General features: G+C 28.4%; 1 protein-coding gene across 1 annotated transcript in view; it reads right to left on the minus strand.

Moving 5' to 3' along the window:
• Positions 1–27726, minus strand: part of LOC129962053 (retinal-binding protein-like) — a 43957-nt gene that overhangs the window by 12460 nt on the left and 3771 nt on the right. Inside the window, exons 2-8 of the mRNA XM_056075763.1 lie at positions 22611–22689; positions 19291–19366; positions 14939–14982; positions 11477–11539; positions 10012–10105; positions 8674–8768; positions 5383–5461 (exon numbers count right to left, since the gene is read on the minus strand). Of these exons, the coding sequence (XP_055931738.1) occupies positions 5383–5461; positions 8674–8768; positions 10012–10105; positions 11477–11539; positions 14939–14982; positions 19291–19366; positions 22611–22655 (496 nt within the window). The 5' untranslated portion in view covers positions 22656–22689. The remainder of the gene's footprint in view (positions 1–5382; positions 5462–8673; positions 8769–10011; positions 10106–11476; positions 11540–14938; positions 14983–19290; positions 19367–22610; positions 22690–27726) is intronic.

Genomic DNA, 27726 nt, shown 5'->3' on the forward strand with positions numbered 1-27726 from the left:
AATTTTATTAATTTGATTCAAAATTTGATAACTATTTATATTTTAATCATTGTATTAAATTTTATTTACGTATCTCTTAGCTTTTTGTAGTTCTCGAGTTCATTTGTATTTGAGCAGCTAAATAGACAAATTTCTTCTGAACAGATTTCATTCGAATCTGATAGAAATCTGCAAATCTGGCCAAAATTACATACGTTAGATATCTACCTCAGAACATTTCAAAGCCATCGTGTTCACAGACAACTATTAGCATCTGATATTGCACAATATCTTCACTATGTTATCCGACATTCTGAATGCCGAACAATATCGAACAAATATCGTAATAATGCAGTTAGGTATTTCGTGTTAAAAGGGACAGACAGACATAATGCTAAAATTGTGTTTTCCATTTTCAAGGAAGTGTGAAACGCGAAGTTTTGTCGAAATCTCGATTTTGAATTTTTTGACGGTTACATTTTATACCAGAAAATAAAAAAAAGAGTATAATACTCTTAAAAGTCGAAAATATATAATTGAAATTCGGTTCTAAACTAGTAGAATTACATTACTTAAGTTTGTGACAATTTGAGGACAAAAGTGACTCACATGCCTCATCATTTACAAATTCCAGAGAAAAAAGTCGTAGGTGAGCAAATTCACGCTAAACGGTTGCAATTAATTGATATCGTGAAGCGAAAGTTATCTAATGGGATTAAGTTCATTAGACGTCTTTTTCTCAAAACTTTTTAAGGGAACTAAAATTTTATCGACAGTAAAAATTGTTAAAATAAAAAGGATTTTTTCGCAAGTAAAATTTAATATTTCATAGAAAATTTTAGACATATAGAATTTTTAGCTATAAAACAGCACAAAGATATTTGTTTTTAATGGCTAATCAAACATTGTTTATGATGCGTTAGTTTCAAGTCCATAATCACAAATCGGTATACTAAAAAAATAGTTCTGAGTAAAATCACTCCAAAATTAGCATACTATATGAGCACACGTTTAACAATTCCAGTGAATTTATTTTTATTTAAATATGATAAAAGATAAAAATTTCAAAAAAAAAAAAATGTAATTTCGTGTAATTTGAAAATCTAAAAAAATATGACATTTTGCTTGATAAATAGTCTCTAAATATTAATATTATTAAGTAGAAAAAATGCAAATATTTTTAAAAGATATACAAAGTTTGAAAACATTGTTGTATAAAACAACTTCATATGAATAGAAAACATTCCATGCGCAACAAAATTAGAAAAAAAAAAGTTAAAAAAAAGTTTATCTTTATATAAGGGGAGTTCTTGTTAGATTCATTGTTAAAGAATAACTTACTGACTTACGATTTTTTAAAACCAATACATTATAAATTTGTAAAATCAGTGAAAAACTCTCAATTTTATTGGATTAAAATGGAAAAAATCAGTTTGTTTAAAGGTACAGATTTTCCCAATTCCCTTTATCAGATTCAAACACAACAAACAAGATCGTCATCTGCTGACTTTTATCTAGGAAACTTCTTAGTTATTGACACTTGATTAATTATTTATTATTGCGTTATGCTTATTTTAAAATATAGAATTTTGAAACTCATTCAGTTTCCAAATAATCTACGATTCTAGATTTCACCGTGCGTTGAATTAAAGACTATGGCACTAAAATTAAAATAATCCGCTTATCATTAATATTTATTTAACAATATATATTCCTTTTTTAAATATTTTTCTCATATATAATTATTATAAAATTAATCGTACAAACATTTTTACCCTTTGTGAAATATTAAAATTAATTAAGCTTACCACATTTATTTAGAGACTTGCAATCGAAACGTTACACTTACCACCATTTTCTTGTAATCGGAATGTTGTAGCACTTACTACATTTTTCTTCCTATCGAAATGTAGAATTTCTGGGATTTAATGTGATATTCCGAAATTATTTGTCACAAATTAATGTCGAATTAGAAGTTATAAAAAGTCGATTCGAAATTATTTGGGGGCTGCGATTGCAATTATGTTTGATTCGACTTCCCACATTCCGAAATTTCAAACAGTTACAAGATTTACTGGCTGAACTCATAATAAAAGATAATGTTCGTCTCCGCTGGTGTACTACAGGGCAAACCCATTAGTACAAATTTAGCACAGATTTAGATAATGTACTTTGAAGATTAAATTGCGCACTTAAAAATTTTATTTCCCGCAATATTTTCAGAAACTATTGTTGCACAAAAATGAAAATTACACTGTTCTATAATTCATCTATAATTCAAAAAATGATTTTTTATATCTATTTAATTCTGATACAATTTTATCCTAAATTTCTAATATATATATATATATATATATATATATATATATATATATATATATATATATATATATATATATATATATATATATATATATATATATATATATATATATATATATGACATCATTTTTGATAATATTGTTTACAATATTTGGAAAATATTGAACTGTTTGAGTTTCTTTCTTATAATGAAAGTCAAATCGCTTTCAATTTCATCAAATATTTAAACGCTTGATTGTTTTGCCCATTGTTGAAATCTTAAGAAGTAAGATTCCATTTATCATCTGCGTAGTTTGTTGAACATAAAAGTAAAATTGCAAAGCAAATTAACCGGGCAGTCCTGTTTTCAATGAACATAGTGACGTCATTGGAATTGTCTTCTTTAGGAATATTTTTTACGATATGAAAGAACAAACAGAACAAATGGAAGGCTATTAATATGATGTAGCTGTAAAATGTATCAAAAATTAAAGCTTAAAATAATATTTTGAGGGAATTATAAACATCAAATTATACTTAACATCACAATGCTAATAAGCACATTTGTGGGTCACCAGTGGTGGATAGTGTATAAATCAAGTGATGGATTTGCTGATTTACGTTACAATGCTCTTTCTCTAAACGTCTATATTAAAAAGTAGCTCAAAACGCTTCATGGACTTCATTCTCCATCTGCATTGACAGCCGAATTGTCGTACATAGGTTGGTCCTAGGTAATAGTCCTAGGAATGTCTTGCCATAAGTTTGGTCCTAGCCAAAGAATTCCAGAAGTCAAGATTTTATTTAAAGGTCGACTGTCATATGTTTGTTTTTATATGTCTCAACTGCTTCATAAACTAATTGAATTTTAATAGTTTGAAGTCTAAAAACCTGTGCTTTGTCATATAAGAGATGTCAGCATATAATTCCATAATTCATATGATTGCGACAGCGAACATTCTTATTATTTTGGATATAGATCTTGGAATTTTGGATTCTCCAATTAAACATGAGCTAGACGAGTGAACTTGAATTATTGTTACTTGGATTTTGCGATTAATTACCACAAAGGATGCAAATTTGATTTTCGAACAGTGATCATTTGCAACTAACTGATTTTCTTTGATAATTTTCTTAGAATCACGAATGGACTTCTAATAAGCATATCACTCACTTTTCTAATAAGCATATCTCTCACTGTATATTTTCCCATCTCTCTTTTTAAATAAAAGTTTGTGCAGACATCATATATTTTCTAAATTAATCCCCACCATATGAAAGCAATATAGTAATCCCTTGTAAGAGTCTTTTATAATTGAATTTATATATCAACGAGTATTACGATAATAAAAAAATGGATAAACTTCTTAAGGTACACTGGCTTCCAAAAGTTCAAGTACTACCTATTTTTAGGGTATAGTGCGGGACTGAATGAACATGAAAATAAGAAGTTTAGAGAAAATGTGCACTAAACAAAATAGAAATCTTGCAATACATAAATTTTCTTAAATTTAGCACAAACATGATTTACAACAAAACACTGCACTATTGGTAGTAAACTCCATTTTTGTAGAAAACAGTACATCACAGTTTTATGTGGATTATTTTACATCGGCGGCATCGAATTTGAAAATTAAGTTGTCTGACTTCTAGCTTATCTAACGACCTTGTAATTGGACTGAGAGCAGCAGCCTACCTCCCAAGGTATTCCCAGATATATTCCCTAGACGCCCTATCAGATTCAGATCTGAGAAAAGACTGGCCATTCCATTAGCTCCCTTCCATTGACTCTCATGATAGCTCTCAATAAGCCAAACGCGATGCAGTCGTGTATTATCGTCTATCAGAAGAACATCATCATTACCACCAGTGGCATGTGAGCGGCCATACGAATCAGAAATATTGTCTTGTTTTCTCATACCGTTCAAAGTTCCTACATGGTACATATGTAGATCAGTGTGGCCACTGAAAGAGACCCCCGCCCAAACCATTTTTCAACCATCCTTGTAACTGTGTTGTTAACCAATCCAACATTGTATCAACAATGTTGCATTGGTCGTATCTGGAGCGTTTTTCCTTCAGATCCTCTGACGACCTGGATCACTCTCTCATACAAATCTTGAATCCTCTGTTAGGAGCAGAAGCCCATTGCTCACTGGTCGATGAGATATGCCCAACAGAAACGAGCACCTCCATGTCCTGGCTTCAAGAGGAGATATACAATTGGTCGTCTTTCATACAGACCTGTATAGTGAAGGAGTCTTTGCATTATAGTAAAGGGAATTCTTGTCCCCGTTATCACAAAATGATCTGAGAATGAGATGCGGCCCAGTAGTGTTTCTGCGTTTTCGGGCCGAAAGAGCTAAACAACGGTTTACCACAGGTGTTTAATTCGTGGTCTACCTGGAAAATGTCTTCAAGAGATAGAATCATCGGATTGAACATGATCCCATAGTCGTTAGACCATACTTCGAGACACATTGAGGAATCTAGCAGAATCAGCTTGGGAAAACCCGCCCAGAAAGTCGGTGTCGCCAATGCGTTACATCTAGGGATGAACATATTCCTTTCTAGAACCCATTTTTGCAATGAGTCTGTGGCATTTAACCACATAAAACTGCGATGTACTGTTTATCCAGGAATGGAGTTATCTGTCAATAGGGCATTTTTTGTTGTGAATCATGTTTATGTTGACATCAAGAAAATTTCTAGGTTGCATTCATTAAAGAGCTGTTTAATGCACTTATTTCCAAATTGCTTGTTTATATGTTTATTCATTCCCATATTAGACACAATAGATAAGTTGTAGTTTAACGTTTGGAGGCCAGAGTGGTTTAAAGTTAATGAAGAAAAAACTTTGTCGACTCTTCTTTAAATTTATTGAAATTAAACTCGCTTCCAATAAACATAAAATAGTGTTCTATATTTCCCCAATGTTTTTCAATTTTCTGTCTATCATTCAAACTCGTAAAGCTATTGTAGCAATGTTGTTGGAATTTTTTAGTAAAAGTGCAGAATTTCAAATTACCAAGACTTTACATAAAATCCTTATTTCGCTTTTAAATACTTCTATATTGAAATGTGTTGAATTATTATACTTACATTGGCGATGCGTAGCTTTAGCTAATGACATATTTTCCATATTATAAATATAAACGCTCTGATTCACTGTTTTCCCCAACTAAAATGAAGAAAGAATGGTTAACTACTTAAATAAATTGAATCAATAGCTAAAATTCCATAAACATTGCTCAGTATTTTAAAGAAACAACAATAAAAAACAGAATTTCTTTATTATGTTTAAATTGATTATTAAAGCAAATTTTTCGTTCAAAAATATTTTTAATTAAATAAACAAAATATTTTGAGATAAAAAATTATATGAAATAAATTTATACAAAAAATGCGTTTATTAGATTTATATTCTATATAATGTATTGTGCTCTCCTTTTATAAACAATAGCGAAGATATTTTATAATGAAAAATTATACACTATAAAATAACAAATGTGCCATGGAATCTGAAATAAAATCATAATAGCATCTATTATGGTTTATGGGGAACATTTTCAATAAAGAAAGAAAATTTTGATAAAATTCTGAAATAAAATAAAAATTTCACCAAATCTTCAGAACGGTGAATTTCTAAAATTTTCAAGATTTGAATAGAAGATCTCTCTCTCTCTCTCTCTCTCTCTCTCTCTCTCTTTATTGATAACATTTGAATTTGGCAATCAGTCTGGAATCAAGTCGGTATAGATTTAGAAGTGAAGCTTGAATATCAAAAGTGCTGAACAGAAGCAAATTTAAGGAACTCGTGGGAAAATATATTAAAATAAAATTAACTCATTTTTGGATGACTTGATGATTGTAGTAACAATTCAATATTGACTTACTGGGCAGCTGCTGTTTTTCATTTCCAAATTTTTCCTTTCCGTATTTGCTCATGAAATATAAATTTCTAGTGTAAATTCTATTTCAAATTGTCGATGATTTCTTCCTCTTTTGGATACAATTAGCAATCTACACTGATAGTGTAATTTCATTTCTTGAAATTTCAGGTGGAAAATGTCACCATTTTTTTTTTAGAGGTATTCCATTTGTGTTTTTCCCGATTTGTATCAACAAGATTGTTTCCTAATATATGTTGGATTATCTCTTTATTATTGTGATTTTGGGAAAATGAACTTGGAATATTCATAACAAAAACTGCTTCAAAAGATAATTTGAAAGAAAGCGATATAAATAATAAGTTTCAATAAATGTTTGAATGAATTGGAGTACAGAATGGAAGAAACTTTCCTACTGTAATTTAAGGGAATTGACTATCTACAAAAGTTAAAATGATTTTTATCACCAAATCCAAATGAATTATTCATCTCTCAACTTTTTCCTAAATTTATGCGATGTATCACTCTTTTGTATTTGGCTTCGTAACAAAGTAAAGGGAATTTCTGACCTAATCTATGTGACTGACCGTGGCTGAAACTTGCTGAACACTACAATTTTAGTGTCATTTCCGCCTACCGAATTAAATTTATCTAGGATGCTGCTTTTATTAATTATCGTGTTCCTATTCATATTGGAAGACAAATGGGTCAATAACAGGCAATCTACCACTTGACTAATTTATTTTTTCAAAATCTCGTAGATATGTTTAATTCCGGTGACAAAACGTATGCAAAATTTCGTCCATCAACGCCATTACTTTTATTAATTATATAAAGATCATGCACCATATTTCATTCGTCTACTTAATTCTGATCTTGAGCTTTCATGTTCAAAGTCAAGCAGCCAAAACTAAAGGCTTACACAAATTTAAATCTTATCTCTTATGGTCCAGGGAAGTTTACATTTTGAAGACTCGGGAGCAAAGTATTTGGCAATTACAATATTTTCTTTTATACTTCGAATTTGAGAGTACAGATTTAATTTAGTATAAAAAAATACCTTCTATTTATCCTAGTAAAATATCCTATTTATACTTGTTGAAATTAAAAAGGGTTAATTCAAAATATTTGCCCCTCGAAATAACAGTCCTCGAACAACAAAATAATTCCGCGAAGAAAAGAGTCTGATTGTTTAGATGCATATATGCAGTCTAAACTAATTTTTGATACGTCTGTGGTAACTGAACCTCTCTCCTGAAAGGGCAATATTCAGGCAGCACAAACAAATAGTAGTTTGAAAAAGCATCTGGTTAATACGACGGTGTTATACGACTCTTCATCAAAGTGACTCTAAACTCTCTTTCACTGCATCTTGCAATAGTTGATAGAACATTGTCATGTAGGAAAACAGTCTTGTTATGTATTTTGTCATGTATTTTCTGGATATTTCTTTTTCAATGCTTCGTTCAAATTGTATTATTTATCATTGATTTATATGGAAATAGCAGTTTCAAATTATGCTTCTACTTCCGTATCTCGGATTATTTTGTAGTTTACCATGCTTTTTGCCACGTATATAGGAGCAACTATTTTTGAATCTCCGAAACAAAACTTTGCAAGTAATATTACATGAAACAAGTTTGTCATAAATGATCGCGAGCGACACATATGTTTCTAGTTCAAGTATTCAATTATTTCTTTACAATGAAATAATGAAGCATAATTTCCCTTAAATTCTGTCTATTTGGAATAAAATTCGACGTGTTTTAAAATATAAAAAATTTGTTTTTAAAATATTAATCAAAAGTTACACATTAATTTTGAATGGCTGTGGTTAAATCTTTCAAATACGACTTTCCCAATTTATTTGCTCTCTATCAGCGCTCCTAGCGACATCTACTGAAAAAAGGTGAAAACAAATTTATTCATCCAATATTTATTGTGACATATGAGTTGCATGTATCTGATTTGATTCTAAGCACACTTAACAAATTGTAAATATAGTGATTACACAAGATGTTTGGTTAATTGCCTTATTAACAAACGTGTGCATTTTACATCGGTTAATGGTTTTATGCTGTATAAAGGACCAAATAATGAATGATTGAGTTATATAAAAGTAAATAGTGCGGCTAATAACAAAAAGAGTTGTGATTCATTTTCTGTAAATTCTGCCATCATTATCGCAGATAAGAGATTTTTTTTTTTTAATAAAGTAAGAAAATCTTTTGCCATTTTTAAAGATTTTTTTATTTTTAATTTAGACCGAATGATACATTTTCTGTATATCGCAATTAGAAACAGAAATAAAATCATTGAGGAATTCTAAAGAGTATCAGAATACGATATCCGTGCTGAATGATATATCAATCTGATTTGGCACTAAGATAGCACGGTGAAAATGTGGAATGTTAAAATTGATACAATTCAATATGATATACTTGTGCATCTTGAAAAAAAAATGCAGTTATGTTCATATTTTAGAAGAAATAAGCTAATTTACCTGCTCGCTTTTATATTTTAGCCTTTTCTTTATTTTCTCAATTTCTTGCAAAACACACCGGAGAACATCATATTTGTTTGCTGATTTAAAAAGCCCTGCAAAAATAAATCAAATCGTCAAATTACAAAAAAATATATTAGCTACGTTTCATGTTGTTTGAATATGGAAAAGTAAAATACTTAAAAAAAATAACTACCAATTCTTGAAATCTAAAATGATATTATGTGACGCTACTTTTTTTATAGCAACAACCAGTCAATTTAAAATGAAAATTTGACAGTGATTTTTTAAACGTGCACTAATTTACTAGACTATTTTCTATAAATATAAAGTTACAGAAAATAATTTTTGAAAGTCATTTAGAAGAACAACAATAACGGTATTTTTAATATGGATGTGCAAATTCAATAATATACAAAGATGCGATTTTGTTACTACATTAAGATAAAGGAAACAGATATAATACAACTTTACAACTCGATAGATATTACTGAGATTAGATAAATATTACTGAGTGAATTCTTTTTGCTTTTGGTTAGAATTGCATTTTAAATTATTCGCAACAAAAATTAAAGTTTTTGTAAAACTATTGAAAATGTTTTCGATTCTTCTGCAAAACTGAGCCTTAGATTTTGCAAAATAAAGCTGAAAACCTAATATATATAGGTTGAATCTTTAGCCCTGAAATACGTATTTTTCTCTTTGAATTCCTTGCTAGAGCATTCTCGATACATATTTTTAATAAGATGTATCGTTGAAATTATATATCCTGTTTTATGTAAAACATTTTGAAATCACTCGGTCCACTAAAAGACATTTTATTTTTAGACAATAATTTATTTTCATGAATGAATTCTCAATAGAAATATAATAAATTGTGTTATTCAAATAAAGAAATCAATAATAAAAATGAAATAGCAAACCTGATGCTGAATATTTCAATAATTTACAACATCAATGTTGATGTATCTTTTTTTTTATAGGAATAGGCCAAAATTTTTTTCCAATATTTGATTTGATATTACGTACTAAATATAATGTATAAAAAATTCTGGTTTTTTCTTTACAGCAAATACTTTTTTTGAGCAAAACTATTCATTTCTTCATTGTTTTGAATTTTTTTGCCAGAAATAGAAGGTTTTTTTTTTCATTGAAATTACTACCAATGATACAGAATTATTAAAAAAAACTGTTATGCTTGTATAAAGTTGTTTGTAGAAGAATTAATTTTATCATTAATTAAAATTCAAGAAAAAATAGTAATTTTCACAACCAAATCAAAACAACATAAATTATGTAAGAAGATAAATGAAATTTTGTCTAACAATTCATTTTCACCTTTTCCGTCTAAGTTTCCTATAGCAGCATACTGTATCAAGCAACCTGTTTTATCGAAACCAATAAAGGTTTGCGAAATAAACTTCTCTAGAACCTGAAATAAAAAAGAAAAATGATTTAATATATATATATTTATAATTTACTTTTTAATGCACTGATATGCAATGAAAAAATCACTCAAGAAATATAGGAAACTTGAAAGGATTAATAGTATAACATACGTTTTATTGTTTTATTGCCATGCTTAATGCATGAGTCCTAGTTAAATAAGAAACGCATAGTTGAAAATGTAAACCCTTACTCAAAGTTTGGAGGATTAAACTCAAGATATAACCTTTGGGCTATTAAAGCATGTACTTTTCAGAAAAATTTCAAATTCAGAAATAATTCTAGAGTTGTGAAAGATTTTTTTGTTCCTTAGTATCCGCCTTCCTTGGTAGTATTCAGAGACCCCGAAACGACATCGAAGAAAAAGATTCATTCAGCAAACTGTGAAGTGTTACATGATTGAATGGTTGTGATTCTAGATGTTGAACTATATCATCAAAACTTAGCTTGGAACTATTAAATCAATTTAGGATTCTATTTGAACAATCAGCACATGTAATACTCGTTTCTTTAACGATGGAGTACTCGCTTCATTAATGATGCAGTGTTCCCTTATTTAATGATGTAATGTTCACTTCATCTTATGAATTTCAAGAACTGATAAGTCATGATAATCAAGTTTTTTATAAACTGGTCTTCTGTAAGCAGAACTTGGCTTTTGAAGCTTTAAAGGGGAGCATGGAGTGAGGAATCGTGATTCTGAAGCAGAATCACGTAGACGGTAAGCAAAGAATAAACTCCTGGAGTATAGTAGGTCAATCCAGAAATGCTCAAGAACATCATGGTTTAGAAATGATTTTATATTTTCTCTTAAAAATATAAGCACTTAACGAAAGATGCTTTACTGTTTTAGTGAGCTTAAATTATGCCCATCTTGGTTCAAAATGCCCAACGGCATTGTTACGGTATCTACACGATGTTGGCCAGCATTCAGAATGTCGAATCACATCTTGGAGATATCGCACTATATCTTGTGCTAATAGGGGTTCTCAAGATGTTTGATTGGAAATGGAAAGTACTTATAAGAACACTGCTCTTGTTAGTCCATTGTTTAATATTTCGCTGAATTTTCTTTTATAAAACGGTCACTAAACAGTCTGAATTAAAAACGTTGAAAAAAATGCTAAAGGGTTTACCTTCAGAAATGTTCCGACACATTGTTAAACATTCATGCTCTTAACTTTCTAAGCAAAATTTCAATAAATATTCAGCATAAAGACAATAATTAAAGAGACTACTGTTTTATTTAATATCCTTTCATCTTGGAAGTAATTTTCAAATGACAATATTCGTTTTAAATACAATTGAGCTAGCATTTATTTCTAAAGATTCAATAGTCAGAATTTTGCAAACTTACTTCTGAAGGCTTGAAATCAGAGATGATAGTATCGATTTGGATTGCTTTTCTCCATTGCAGATGCTTTAAAAATAAAGAAAGACTAATGTTAATTTTAGGTATCATTATGACAATATGCTATATATATTTAGGCTTAACCCATTAAGAAATCCAATCATTCAGAATCATTATTTTCTAAGCAGCGTAGTCAAATGACCATTAGAGAAAATATAAAAAACAAAATAAATCCTTTCAGTAAGACAAATAAGCATAGAATCAATATTTATTTGCAGTAATTTTAAAATCTTCAAACTTTAAGGTGTGATGTATTTTGAAATATTCTGGCTTTTTAGTACGATTTAACTTATATAAGTATATAGCTTTTCCATGCTTTTATTTTATGTTTTTTCCCTTTTTTTGCATTGTTAATTTTGAGTTCTACTTCGTTATTGTGTTTGAGAAGGACAATAGGTGTTAGCTTATATCTTTGAAAAATTTTAGCAATAGCTTTGCATAAGACGAATTCCCTAAGGAAACTTCCTGGTATCAAAATTGATTTCAAGTGTTTGTAAATATAACCAGCAGATCATATTTATGAAGGTCAAATGTCTGTCAACTTAGAGAAAAAGATTTTGATACTGAGAAAGTTGATTTGTGTTTTAAACAAAGAAAGTACTAACGTTTGTTTTTGAAAAATTCAGATAATTTGTAAAAGCGATTATATGGAGCAGCTGAAAGAAAATGAACGAACTTTTAAATTAAATTGCAATTGATAATAATTTGAAACAGAAGCGATAAATATTTTGAATAAGATTATCAAAGCTAGCATATCAAATTATTCAAATTATGCATTAACACTTAATCAAACAACATTCTATAGCATTGGATAACCTGTTAATTTTCCTAAAACGTTTCCTTACATTGGTACATAACAGTTGTGATTTAATTAATATACGATTTCGATTTTTTTTTTATAATTTTGTTATTATATTGTGAGTATATATTTATTTGATTTTTATTTCTTAAAAATTTCGGAACAAACGTGTATTGCTTCACACGAAGAATTCCTGCGTTTTGCACAAAACTTCGTTATAAAACAGAATAGTGGTTTATACATTTTTCCATAGAGTCATATCAAAAATGTAACTATTCATCTCATTTAATATTTAATGTGCTATTATCTCATATTTTGTTATAATGAGACATTTCATGAGAATGTATTGGTTTCAGAAGTTTATTAGATTCTGCAGTGGATGTAAGCTAAAATCGTTCGAAGAAAGGTATTCAAATTATAACAAATGTTATTTTCTAGTTTTAAGCCTCAAATCTAAGGCTGTTTTTCTTTGTCGTGTGTCTAGTCTGTTTTTTCTAGTCTCAAATCTAACCACCTTTGATCCTAGCAAATTCACCAACCATATTGGTTGCTCTTAATTTTACTTAAATCTCTTCTGCATAATTTGTGTTCATGAATCCAGAAACAAAATGTTTTCGATAACCAAATAGTTTTAAATATTAAAAACTTGTTGTTGTTTTTTTAAAATTAAAATGGCACAAAAATCGTTTTGTCCAGTAATATTTTCGGTAATTTTAAAGTAAAAACACCGGAATTTTGCTCAAGTTTTTATTAATTAAATGCATACAACCCCACTCAATAAAATAATTTATGCTATATTTGGCGATTCTGGGTCAAAAAATCCGGCTTGTAAAGAACCAGGGTGCGCTAACGCACACACGCGCACGCATTCACACACACACGAACGCACACACATTTATTAGTTACTATTATCCTCTGCGATCAGCTGATTGATTTTGACTTGAAATATATTTTTTTTTATTTCAGATAAATCGCCTAGATATAAGTTCATATCCATGATTCTGTCGATAGTTTGTTAGTTGGTTAGTTTTTTTTTTTTTTTTTTTCATCTAGCAACTAAATAGACATTAACAAAGAAATGTTGTTTTAATTTGCATAAGTTTTGTTCTTTGTGTACATGAATTTTCCTAATGAAGACCAATTCAAATCCCTAATGAAGACCATTTAATATCATAGTTCTATCAAAAACGTAAATGTTTGGTTTATCTATCTTCTAAATTGCGTGGTATTTTAATTTCACCTATTTGTTCATCTTGTTACTAAATAGACATTAAACAGAATTCTTCTTTACTCTCAACAATGTGAGAAAATGATTCGATTAAATATTTCATAAAAAAATGAAAACGGTTGATTTTCAAGACAAAATTGTGATTATTGCTCGAAATTAAGCAAAAAAATATATTAAAATAATTGCCAAATTTCAGAAAAAAATTGAATAAATATTAAATTGGCATCATTAAAAGAACAATTTTTAAAAAAAATTTAAACTATAAAATACAGTTTTTAGCAATTAATTTTTAGAAATTTATTACGAAAAAGCGCCGATCTTCAACTTAATTTTTAACTCATAAAAATTTTTGAAAAAATCTCTCTAAGAAGTATATAATCTTCTTCCAAAGTATATATATGTGCCAAATTTGATAGCTGTATGCCAAACGTTTAGCTAGTAGAGTGCTAGCATACGCACTTACGCACACAAATATATATACACACACACATTCATCATTATTGTAGTAAAGATAGAGCTTACCAGAGATGTGAAATAATCATTAATGGAATTAGGCTAATTTTCCTTAGAGAAATTTTTATAGTTGTATAATATAAATAAAATGCACAATCAAATACATTTGACTTTCATGTATTTTTGCATAAAAAATATTTTTCTAGAGATTTTGTTCTATCTCTGAAAAATTATATAACGCAGCGTTCGAAACCCAGCAGTTTTTCTTTTGTTTTCATTTCATGTAAAAACGAAGTTAAATGACATTTATTATTCGCTTCATTGATAAAGACCTATGTAATGAATTATTTATTTAGGATGTTTTGGTAGCTAATTTTAAGCATTGTTCCTTGTCCATTCATTGTTGAGAAACCTCATTCCATTTTATTGTAATTACAGTTTGACGCAGAAAGAGCAATCTTAAACAAAATTATATTTTTAGAGAATTTACTGGATTTTTTTTTATCCTGCTGATTTATTTTTCCTTATTTTGTCCAAATCTAACATAAAACCAAATATCTTATCAATTATAATGAATGAACTAATAAGCAATGTATCCCTTAAGAGATAAAGCATTAATATTATTTTTAAGATAAGAGATGAGCAAGTAAATATTATTCTTTAAAAGATAAAGCATTCAAAGCAAAAGTCATGAACTGAAATTCTTATATTTCTTTCATATGAAAAATAATTAAATAATACTTGAGATATCTATCTTAGAAGGACTCCCTTGAGAGATTTAAAAGGTTGACGAAAAAGGTAAAGACGAAATTAAATAATTCATTTTAAGTTCGAAATGTTTCTTTTTTTCATGTATTAAAAGAAAATGGGTAACCTCAGCATTTTTATTAATATGTTTCAAATCATTTGTTAATAAAACTGGACTTACGTTTCTCAGCATAGTTTCAGCTTGGTTTAAGTTAAAGTTTCGAGCTGAAAAAAAAATTTAGATATTAATCCTTGCATTTATCTATAAAATGCTTTATAAGTAAAAAAAATAATCAAAATCAAAATAAATTTTTATCTTTATTTGTTATAATTTTTTTAAAAATTTAAATAATTATTTAATTTGAAATATTGCTAAAAACTGCAACAAAGATGATATCTAAAGAAAAGAATTATATCATAAATAACTTTTGAGATTGTATCAAATGGCAATATACAATGTCTTCTTTGAGATGGTATTAAATGACACTAACTACTTATTTGAGATTGTTTTAGATGATATTATACAACTTATTTACCATTGCGATTGCATCATATATAATGAAAATATATGTACATGTCTGAGAAGAAATTACACCATGCTTAGAAGACAAAATATATTATCTCGAAGAACAGGAAGAAACATTTTTAGCCAAAAGGAACAATATTCTGAATAGGATCTTAGAAAACAGAAAGGAACCAACTTCAAAATGCAGTATTCAGAAGGCTTTAGAATTGATTCTATGGTTCTAAACGAATTATATTTTCACTGGTTTCAAGTCAAAAAATTAAAAATTATTTAAAATTTTCACCAACAGATAAAACTAAAACAATATACAAGACGAATTTTGCAAAGTGTTTTGATAAATTAAGGGAAAGCTATTTCTTTGATTTTAAATTTATAATTTACAAAAATTTTACAGTCAGCTTCAGAATAATAAATAAATATAAATATAGCAGTTACTTTGAAATGATAGATAAGCATGCAGAATTATGCATTCTGAATAAACATGCCATTATTTTATAAACCAAACATTCTATTTAGAAATTTATTTTCTATACGATGCGTCAAGTATCTAGATGAATTAAACTGCAGTAAAGCATAAAGAATTTTCCTCCAGAATCAGACATTTTCTCACAATTATATATATGCAGAATCTTTAAAAAAATCCAAACAATGATAATCATGTGGTTGGAATTCTGGCGTGTTAGCCAATTGTGTGAAAACAACAAGTAGTCAAAAGGTCCTTTGGGAAGTGGATCTTAAGAAAAATTCGAATGGAGAAAAGTTATCTAAGTTAATTCATTTTCTAGCTTAAAAACGATATTTTGAAGGGAAAAAAGGTTTTACATTCAGAACATCATATCAGTTGCGTTTTCTTTATAAAAAGTGATTCAATTTTACTTCAGTAATTACAAACTAATAACAAAAATATGCAAAATCGTTTCGATATTAATGAACTGCCATCTATTGACAAAAATTATAACTAACGTTTTTACAATTTCACAGAGAAAATCATTTACTTTATATGGGAACTTTATTTCATTTGGAGCATAGAATAGGCTCTTGAGCTCTGAGCTCGTGTATACGCTTCACAACGGCCTAATGAATAACCGAACTTTAATTAGAAAAATTCTATAACTGAAAAAAGTATAAAGAATGTATGTTATTTTCGTTATATAGAAATCAGTTCAATATATAATTCGTTATATAGAAATCAGTGCCAATAATGCTAACGCAGCTTCGAATTTAAAGATTAAATAAGTAGACTTGGAAATCGCTATGTTTTTAATGTTAATAGACTTCAGGCCAAAACAATATTTCGAAACAAATATTCTTATTACATCATTTTTTTTTAGATTCACTATTTCTTTTAAGTCAGTTTCCACACCCTTTGAGTAGTCATATTTCGAAGATTTTCAGAGAAAGTGGACGAGATTCCTTTTCCAGACATTGTTCCTTTTCAATATAAAAACTGTTTACATTTATACTTGCATGGTAGGGTCAATAAATGCAAACGTTCCGCCATGTCCGAAAGAAGCAAATATATTTTGGTTTAAGTACAGGAAAAATATCCTTCTTTTTTTAATATTAAATATGCTATTTAATAGCTTCTAATCCAAAATGTCGAGTTTAACGATGCTTCTAAAATTTCGGAACATTAAGAAACAACAATGCATTCAGTGGCAACACAAATAAAAAAAAAAATTGATCTCGTTTTACTCAAGAGAACATAAAAGAATATCGCTATTCAAAAGAAGCGGAATTAAAATATTTATTGTTCATAAAGGGCAATAAATATGACACATTCCATACATCACAAGATGAGGAAAGCTCGAAGTGTTTATGCATTTGGTTAATCCCAGTAAAAGAGGTGCTGTTGTTTAAGAGAAAAATGGTGTAGAAATCTCAGGAAATGCATTTTTTTGTTTTGCTTTATGCAAAATGTATTCATTGTAACATGCATTTCGAAGTAAGTTCAAAAATGAACTCTCTCATTATGTACATAATAAGTAGAAGGATAGCGTAAAAAATGATTTTTTATGCAAATAAAGGTGAAGCAATGGTTGTTCTATTACCTCAGATGAAAATGTTTAACATTGATGAATTGATTTGAAAGTAACTCAGAAAATTTATAAAGATGAAGCAGAGAGCATAGAATTTTGAAAATAACAATATGGCATACGTATAAAACTTATACTTGTTACTTTTCAAATCTGTGGAGTATAATTGTTACTAGCAAAGAGTAACAGTCAATAACTAGAGACAGTGGGGCGAATTGTGATGCTGCAGGATAGAACCTGGGACCTTGTGGTTCGCAGTCCAATAGCATGACCACGATACAAAAGCAATTGCTCGGGTAGCGTAGTTGTTAACTGGCTTATCAACTATTCACCACAGACTCTCCCTTCAGTGAGTCGGAGGTGAGATGAACGATATGGCTGTTGAGTGGTGATGTTGATTCTAATGCGCCTGTACCTATTTGAGCATTTGAGTTGCGGCGAGTTTGTGTTGGTGAGTGGTTGCTGATGCTGTTGCTGCGTCAAGTGAGCCTGACGACTTTGGTTTGCTGCGTCAAGTGAGCCTGACGACTTTGGTTTGCTGCGTCAAGTAAGTCTGACGACTTGGTTGTGGGTAGATGGCGCCACAACAACTGTACGATGGTTGAAGGTTCATCTTCCGAGGTCACCAATTTAGGGGATTGAGATGCACGAGGATAGAACTTTGGACCTTGTGGTGCGCAATCCAGTAACATGACCATGATACAAAAGCAATTGCTCGGGTAGCGTAGTTGTTAACTGGCTTATACGCTATTCACCACAACAGTATGGCAAATAGGGACTTCGGTGTTTGTCGCATAACAAATGAAACTCATACTGAATACGTAGAATAAAACTTTGAAATTTTCTCAATCAAGATATGTGTGGTATGTGTCTCTGTCTATTGTCATAAAGGAGAAAGTAAATATTTTAAATCGTCTACTTCTTTTTGAATAACCCTATATTATTAATTGCTTGAAGTGCTTATGAACTTACATAATCTTGACATGGAAATCACTATTTCTGTTTCTGATAAAATATAGTCTTAAATACTGCGCAGATTTCAACCACTTTTCCTAAAAATTTCTTCTAGAAAAATTGCAGAAAAGAAAAAGAAAAATAACATTATTTTTTAATTTCATTTTAAAATATAAGGAATCGAACCAAAACAGATTTTAAGTTGATTTTTTTTTTTATGGGTGTAAAAGCATATAGTTTTATGATCAATTTACTCTCCCGAGTAATCTCGGGCAGACGAAAAAAGTTGAATATTAGTCCACTATATTTAAAGTTCATGCCTTTATAATCACTGTCTGAAAAATAATCTGCACTGCAAATCCTTTACCATACGCAATCGCCCTTTTTATTGCTCTTTTTCAACTTAACTATCCTTACTTATCCAGTATCTACCACAAAGACTTGAGCAAAACACCAAGCCATTCCGTCCCATCATCTAAAGACAAAAATCTCCAATAAAATTTTGCAAACTTCCAATCAAACCAGATTTTTTTTCCTTTCATTTTCATCTTCAGGCCGAAGAAAAATGTGATTAAACAAGTCGTGTTGACAAATCATACGAGACAGGAGTTTTCTCGTGACAATAATGAATTACAATATATATGAACCCGAGATAACTTGGGATAATTAGGGAAGCGGTTAAGCAAAAAATAATATTGAACAATTCATTTGAATGATTATAGATTATCGTATACAGTATAGTTACTTGAAACTCTATTGGAAATTGTAAGTACAGTCAATATAAGCTAAAAAAGTTATATTGGAAGATTTTTAGTTTAATAATCACTAATTGATTTGTCTATGAAATGAAAAAGAAAGAGTAGAAAAATTCTCAACAACTTATCAGTGTCCTAAAAGTTACAAAAAATACAAAAAAATCTCAAATTTAAAAAAAAATAAACTTTTTAGCTATAGGGTTTTTCTAAGGAACGTTTACTTAAAATTTTAACATTTTTGTACCAAAATTCATTAGTTTACCTTTCAAGAATTTGAAGAAAATGTGTTTATCTTCGTACATATCAAGAGGAACTTCATCTTTCATAATCTTCCGGAGCTGCAATAAAGAAAAAAATAATAAGTATTATCATTCACATATACATATGGATTTCTGAAAAAAAAAACTTCTTTGATTTATGTATTTGTAATGTTTAATTGGCGTTTTGCAACATTAGTGACCTCTCTGTTTTCGGTAAAAACTGATTATCTTTACAGTCCTTTCCTTCACCTTTCTTTTGAAACATGTCGATATATGCAATAAATGTCAACCTTGACATTGTATCTATTAATTAGTTTTGTTTTCCTTTCATTTTTTAATTCAAAATCTTATCATAGATAAGTTTCACGCTCTAGATCATCCAAAATGTCATATTCTTACTTCAAGGTTAATATTAACATAAATATTTACCTTGAAGAAAACTTATCATTATCATTAATATTAATTAAAGTAATTTAACTATATGGTATAAAAAAATAATATTACTGTAACACTGTCTTATATTAAAGTGTCATATACAATATGTTAATTAAAGTGTCATGAATAAAATGAAATCCTATTGTGTTATATATATCCCAACAATGAATATCGCATTATTTAGAACAATGAATATCGTTATTAGCTTATTAGCTTTTCATTGGTTTAACAACAACGTAAATTTTTTTATTACTTTACTTTCACATTGTAACTCCATATAATTTGAACGAAATTCTCGTAATAGATGGACAGATAGATTTGAATAGACTGGTGGATTTCCAATTATGAATCTATTCAAATACCTTGACTTTCTTGGCTGGAAAAAGACCACAGATAGATCGAATTTTAAAAAATGTTATTAGCCTAACTGGCAAATAAATAAATATGTAAAAAAATGGAAATAAAACGTTCTAAAAATAGGAAGTGTCAATTACAAAAAGGTACCTGTCCATTTATTATAGTTTTCAATGTAAAGTAGCATATGATTAAATAGCACTGGGTATAAATGTGCATATCATTCAGTCATGAGTTGAAAAAGTAAAAACATAAGCAATTTTTTTATTAATTTATTGAAATAAAAAAGTAACCTAAAATAAATAATAAACATGTTAAAAAGGGGGTTGAAAAATAAAACTACATTTTTTAGAAAAAGCCAGTAATATTGTGCTCTGCCTCGAGGTCTTTAATTACTATTATATTTAAATACTAAATAAAAAATGTCTAAATAATAAAAATATTTTTAAAATATTATGTATATCAAACCTTGAACAAAAAAAAATTTCGTGGCTTGCGAAATGTCCATTCGTTACTAAAAATGGCAAATTTGTAACTTGACAGGTGTTTATTATTTGATTCTTGATTTTACCATACATAATATCAATGCTTAAAGAAATCTATTTTAATTCGAAATTCGTACTGTCACACCCTTTTCAATATTTCCCAATAACTTTTAGTTAAGAAACATAAATATTTTGCTAAACAACTTAATATATAAAATTACAACATACAAAATAATTAATATAATGCTTAGCCTCTGATTAAATTTTTCATTACTTCCATCTTATATATAATAGTTCAAACACTTATCAGTTACCATGGATTTTATATATAAAAATGTATTTATATATTAGAGAACATAATATTTGTAATTAGGTTCAAAAGCTGAATTTGAATTAAAAAATTGCGAACAGTAAATTAATATTGAGAAAAGTATTATTACCATTATTAATGATGTATTAAGTTTATCCTGACAAAACTATATACAAGCATATTGCTACTTTTCATTTTATTCTTCTCTGTGATATTCTTTGAATAAGTTAGTTAATGAAATTCGGTCTTTGAATATTTAAAAAAAAATTATACATGTTATATGTTCCTTTCCATTGTAGTAAGAGATATAAATAGATAAAAAAAGAGAAATGTCACGTTTTCTTTTTAAAGTTTATTGAATTGTTGCAAGATTAGTTGTGAAAATTTCAGTTGAATTACAAAAACTATTATTGTGATTTTTTCCGTTGTATTTCATTTGTTGTAAGAGTTATTGATCGCTGACCTATTTTTGAGTAGCAACTTATTTATTTTTGAAATTTTCTCCATGAAATGATCATGTATTTTGTTGTTTAGGAAATAGTTGTATTTTATCTATTATTGTTATCGTGAAAACTATTGCCTTTTTCCTAATTTTGAATAATAGCTTATTTATTTTTAAAATTTTTCCCATGAAATTATAATAAATTTTTTTCAGGGATTAGCTATTTCAAGAAATTTATTTTAAAAATAAACCTATTAATTTATATTTATCGTTTCGGTGTTAGAATTAACTGGATAGCTTTTAAAAATTTGCAAACTATAGCACTTAATGAGATAATATCTTTTCAAATCTAATGGCTGTATTAATGTAAATTTGAAAATAAGCATAGACAAATTAATTTTTCTCTTTTACTTCTTAATAAAATAAATTTCAGGTTATAATATTGATTACTTTTGAATCAGATTACAAGTATTTATCTTCCAAGTTAACAATAATTAAAATCTAAAAGTGATCAAATCATAACTGAATAAATTTATGCATATTTCTATGAGTCCCTTTACTTTAATAAGAATTTCATAAAATTAAAATATAAATATTTTTTCAAAGTAGAAATATAGTTTTTATGACATCAATAACTAATGTTTGAAATAAAATTATATTTATCTATATCATTTTCTTTTAAACACAATTTAATTATATTGGAATAAGATGCCTAGAAGTGAAAAGATGCCTTCCTGTGTTAGCTATACTGTAAATTCATGTTTGCATTTACTATTAATTACTTAAAAATTTACGAAGACTTTAAAATAAAATAAATGCTAATATATATTTCGGAACTATGTTCTAATTTATTGTTATAGACGGTGACAGTAAGTAAAGTCATATCACTGACTCTTCCCGAAGCCACCTGGATAAAAAACTGCCTCGAAGGCAGTGGATAAAAGACTGAATGACCGAACCACCGCTACAGCGACACTGATGGGAACTGTGGTTGAATCCTAAGGGCCATCACCTGTCACGGTACAAATCTTCCCTTCGGAAGTACGTCCCGTCATCGATGGGAGGAGCCAGATCCCCACCTTTTTGTGTACCCTCCAGAGTGGCGAGAACGAACTACAATGCCGGAAGCTTCTCATCTTCATTTCGAGGTGCCCTCGGGGGGGGGGACAGTAAGTGAAAGGAAATTAGAGGTAAATCTTGAAAAATTTGCATATTTTTTATTCTCTATATGAGATCGAAGTCAATGTATGGCAACTTACAAATTATATATCATTAACAACTCCATGTGTCATTTACCTCTGCAACTGCATTTTTTTCTTCTTCTGACCACTCGTCATGCATTTTGCCAAATCCTTCGATTCCAAATTTCAGATTCCTGAAAAAAAAACGAAAAACAAATTAAATAGAAGTAATTAAGTAATTATACCCCCCCCCCGTACACACACACGCACACATCTTTAAATAAATGTTCCGTTAATATAAGTAAAGTTTCCAATGATATATATCATTCTTATTCTTCTATGGAATTTTTTTTTAAATTGAATATTCGTCAGCATTCCACATCATGCCAAAGAAGTGTTGTTTTTCCAAATTCTATTGTAAATACAAAAAGTCTGTTAACATTGGCCAGATGTGGACATAAAGAATAGCTGTCCAAAGCATTCTGACTTCCACTTAATCGGTTTTTAATACTCCATTGGATTGAAAGTCAATGAATGTGGTGAGGATGGCAGCATATTTATATGCGTGGAGAAGGAAAATATGTTCTTGCAGACGTGCCCTGCAAAAATCAGGGAATAACTGATGGAATAATGACTGGCCTAAATGGAATGTGATGAAGTGCCACTTTCTCCTGGATCTGACAATGAATGATTGACTTAAACTTAAGTCTAGCATAAATATATTTAAAACTTAATTCAGTGTGGCAATGTGAATTTTTCTGTGTCTTTTTCTTTTAATAATGTCAATGCTTTTTGTAAAATTTTAAAAGAGAAGGATTGTTATAATTAAGAATAACTCTGTAATTATCGTATTTGGAAAATTTATCTCTCTCTCTATATATATGTGTATATTTTTGTATATGCATATATATATATATATATATATATATATATATATATATATATATATATATATATATATGTGTGTGTGTGTGTGTGTGTGTGTGTGTGTGTGTGTGTGTGTGTGTGTGTGTGTGTGTGTGTGTGTGTGCGTGCGCGCGCGCTCATGCTTTTTCTTTTTCTTCTTCTAAATAGTATTTTTAGCATCAAATTGTGATAGAAATGAAATCGTTGAATTCTAATAGATTTTTACATTAGTTTCATAGATTTATATCTACTCTGATTTTGTTTTGTTTTCTGTATGCATATGAAATTTTCTAATGGACTTAAATCCCATTTCATCAAAAAACCATTAAATGAATAATTGTGTGACTTACCTATCTTTTGGCAATACTATAAAAACGCAGTGAATAAAATAAAGAAAAGTTAATAAATGTTATGATGAGCTATTTTCTTTTCTTTTAGTTCTAGTTATTGGATGCACAGGTATAAAATATAATAAATGCTTATTACATTTCATGTTTTTCAATAATAACTAGATAGAAATAAAAGAGTTCGTTTATGATATAAAATATAAGAAGAGCCTCAAACAATATGAGGTTTAATTAAGATGTAATTTTAAATAATAACGAAAGATATAATTACTAATTTTCCAATTTCGTATTACTTGGTTATATAATCGATTTTTCCTACAATTAAATTTTGTAAAAATACAATGGAATGTTGTAGAAGATATTCCTGGGATAGCATAATTCATTTCATATAACATAAATTCATTTAATGGTGCGATTAGTTTCATACAGCGTGATAAATAATTTCATACAGTCTTAACCCTCCGAGTGGCTAATTATTCTGAGTATGGCTTCTCAAAAATTTATCTGTATACGTCAAAAGATTACTTCAAAAAATGTCAGCTTCACACGACAGAGTGTTCGAAAAAACAAGCATTTTTCACTCTCTCTTCTTCCCAGCCGTGGGGGTCCAATTACCCCAGTGGGGAGACTGGATTGTAATCTATTTGGCTATCTTATCTTATCTTACTGACTGACCACTCCTCTCCCCCCTCCCTTCGCTCTTCACTCCCCAACTTTTTTTTTTTTTTTTTCGTATTAGTAATATGTACTTTCAAACTTATCTGTGATCCGAATTCGTTTTACGAAAAACTACCACATCTTGGAAAGGGAAAAAATATTTTCCATTAGAGGTCTTAAATTTTTAAACTAGAATTTTTGTAAGCAAATTGATTATTACATATATTTCTTTATTCCGACATTTTTACAAAAGACACTATGCTACAAGTTGTCTTTTCATCAAAAATATTATATAAAAGCGAAGAAAAGCATTTAGAAATATAAACTCGTTTTAATCATGCTATGCATTTACACTTTTTCTGCAAATAATATAAGTAATATTTAATGCAAATAAATATTTTTTTCGAACATATATTAATTTTTAAAATCTGTGTCTCCTACACTTTATTTTTTTCTGGAGACATAATTTAAGATACCTTTTACACTGAATGATGAAAATTTGACATCATAATTATAACGCCTCACCAATTAATGTCGTTTTCATTTTATAGTGGAGCATATACTTCGATCATTCTTTGGCAAATTTTTTAAAGCTGTATATCCAGACTTTTGGAATAAAAACATTTTGAGCTCAAAATTGAAAGGAGTTTTTCAAAGATAATTGAAAGAAAGGGAAATAAAAAGGAATTTTTTCATTAGTTTTTTTTTAAAATTTCAAACTGATATAATCAATTTTTAATGAGGTATGAAGCGATATTAACTGTATTTCGCGCACAGCAGTTTTAGTTATTTATTTATATTTAAGGGACTAAGTCATCTAAATATTGCCATGAAATAAAGCAAAACGCTTTTGCAAAATTGATGAATTGTCCACTTATTTTTTTTAAAATATAGTTTTGTTTTTTCAAAAGTTTTTTTTCTTAATATCTTTAGGTCCGTTTTGAATCAAAAGTGATTTGTCACTTTTAATACAGTTTTGTTTTTGAATCAAAAATCACTTTTGCCAAGAAAATACTTTTCAGTGCTTCAACACAATCTATCTTTTGTAAATATCAGAGTTAACAGATAGGTGCATTAAAAAAAAAAATATGAATGCCACAAAGTGTAAGTCCGAAAGTGTAAGAATCGAATGTTCCAAATTAAATGGTTTTATTTTTGGTATATTTCTCAATGAAACCAAGGCGAAACAGAATATAAACCGAAGTTAATGCTATAGAGAATGATAGCAAGCACATTTTGTAAGCAACCTGATTTTACTAATTTTCATCTAAAATTTTTGAGCTTATTCTTTATACAATTTTTTTAATCGTTTCCTAATTCAAAGAATCCTATCTGGAAAAATTAAAATACTTATATCAGAACAATTTCCTTATACTTAAATATGATTTGTTTAATTTATATTGTGTTCAAAAATCTGCAGCTTATTTGTATGCATCATTAATTACTTACATAATAAAATCCAGTATAAATTTAAAGTTAAATAAAAAAAAAGTGGTGAAAATTTATATGCATTTAGCATTTTGTTTCAATTATCAAGCCGGTATTCATTTTCTTACTATCATTACTCTCACGATTCCTAATTTTCCATTTACTTGAGAATCAATCACTAAAATATAAGATTTTTTTTTTTCAAATTTCATTTTCACAAATTTTTGAAACTATTACTCTGATACCATTTGAAATTGTAGAAAATTGTTTAGGGTAGATTTTTTTTTTCTTTTCTCGGATTCCTATTGATAAAAAATATTTATAAAGTATTTTAAGTTATTATAACCGAAGTTAATGCTATTAGGAATGATAACAAGCATACGTTTGTATCAACTTAGCAACCTCACAATTTGGTTTTACAACTTTTCATCTAAAATTTTGGCGCTGATGCTTTATACAATTTTTTTAAATCGTTTCCTAATTTAAAGAATCCTCTCTAGAAGAAATTAAAATACCTATATTTGAATAAGTTTCTTATATTTAAATATGATTTGCTTGATTTATATTTAGTTCAAAAATCTGCAGTTTATTTGTGTGCATCATTAATTACTTACAGAATATAATCCAGTATAAATTCAAAATTAAATTTAAAAAAAGTGGTGAAAATTTAATTTGCATTTTGTTTCAATTATCAAGCCGGTATTCATTTTACTACTAGTATTATTCTCACGATCCCTAATTTTTCATTTTCTTGAGAATCAATCACTAAAATATGATTTTTTTTTAAATTTTATTTTCACAAATTTTTGAAACTATTACTATGATACCACTTGAAATTGTAGAAAATTTTTTAGGGTCGACTGTTTTTTTTTTTTTTTTTCTTTCTTTTCTTGGATTCCTATTGATAAAAAAAGTATTTGCAGCCATTTTTTGATATCCTTGTTTTTTATTCTCAATACAGTCGAATGTTCAAAAAATAATGCAAATATTTGTCTTAAACTTTTACCAGTTATTAACTTCTATATAACATGCATTTAAATTAAATTTCAGAAACTTAGCTCATATGAAAAAAAAAATGCTTTTTCCAAATTCTCATTTATTTCAAATTTGCTCATGATCTCGTTAATCTATCATTACATTTTATAGCTCAGTTTATGGAACTTTTTAACATAGATTCATTTTAAAGAATTGCTATATACTTTTCCTCTAAGTGTAATAGTGTTTCATTTGAACTCGAAAGTTTAATATAATCTTATCTTCTGATTAGGGTAAAACTCAGAAGCCAGTTTTATACAAATTGGTCAACAGCTTAAAAGAGCAAAATGATTGTTACGTATTTTTTCCTAGGGAAAAGTAGAATTCGATTGGACTATTTGAATTGCAAAAGTTTAAAAAGAATTCAATTTCTAATCTTTAAGAAATTTTTTAAAAATATTGTTAAATATGATTAAGGCTATTAATAACTTTTGTAATGCTAATATTTGAAAAAAAAACACCCAATTTTTTAATTATGTATATATTTTAGGCTGCTGTCATTTTGAAAAAAATATCTTTTTACAAGCAATTTATCTGAACATTTTTGTGTTTAATATCTTAACTCAATTTCCTGACGGTTCTTTTTCTAAAATGATACCTGTAATAAAATGGTAAAATCAATCAAATTTTATTAAATTACTTCAAATTTACTTTGAATGAATTTCCTCTAGAAATATTTAGTATGAATAGCACATGTTCACACCGTTTCATTGTAATCTTCAACAACGACATCAATTAACATTCTTTTATCAAAGAAAACCATTTGCGGTACGGCTCACCTGCGTGAACCATGTGTTCTGCAACTATTTTCCCACCTTTACCCCAACACTACATTATACAAGGTAAAAATATGGATGG

This window comes from Argiope bruennichi, chromosome 2 (genome assembly GCF_947563725.1).
Source record: "Argiope bruennichi chromosome 2, qqArgBrue1.1, whole genome shotgun sequence".
NCBI lineage: Eukaryota > Metazoa > Arthropoda > Arachnida > Araneae > Araneidae > Argiope > Argiope bruennichi.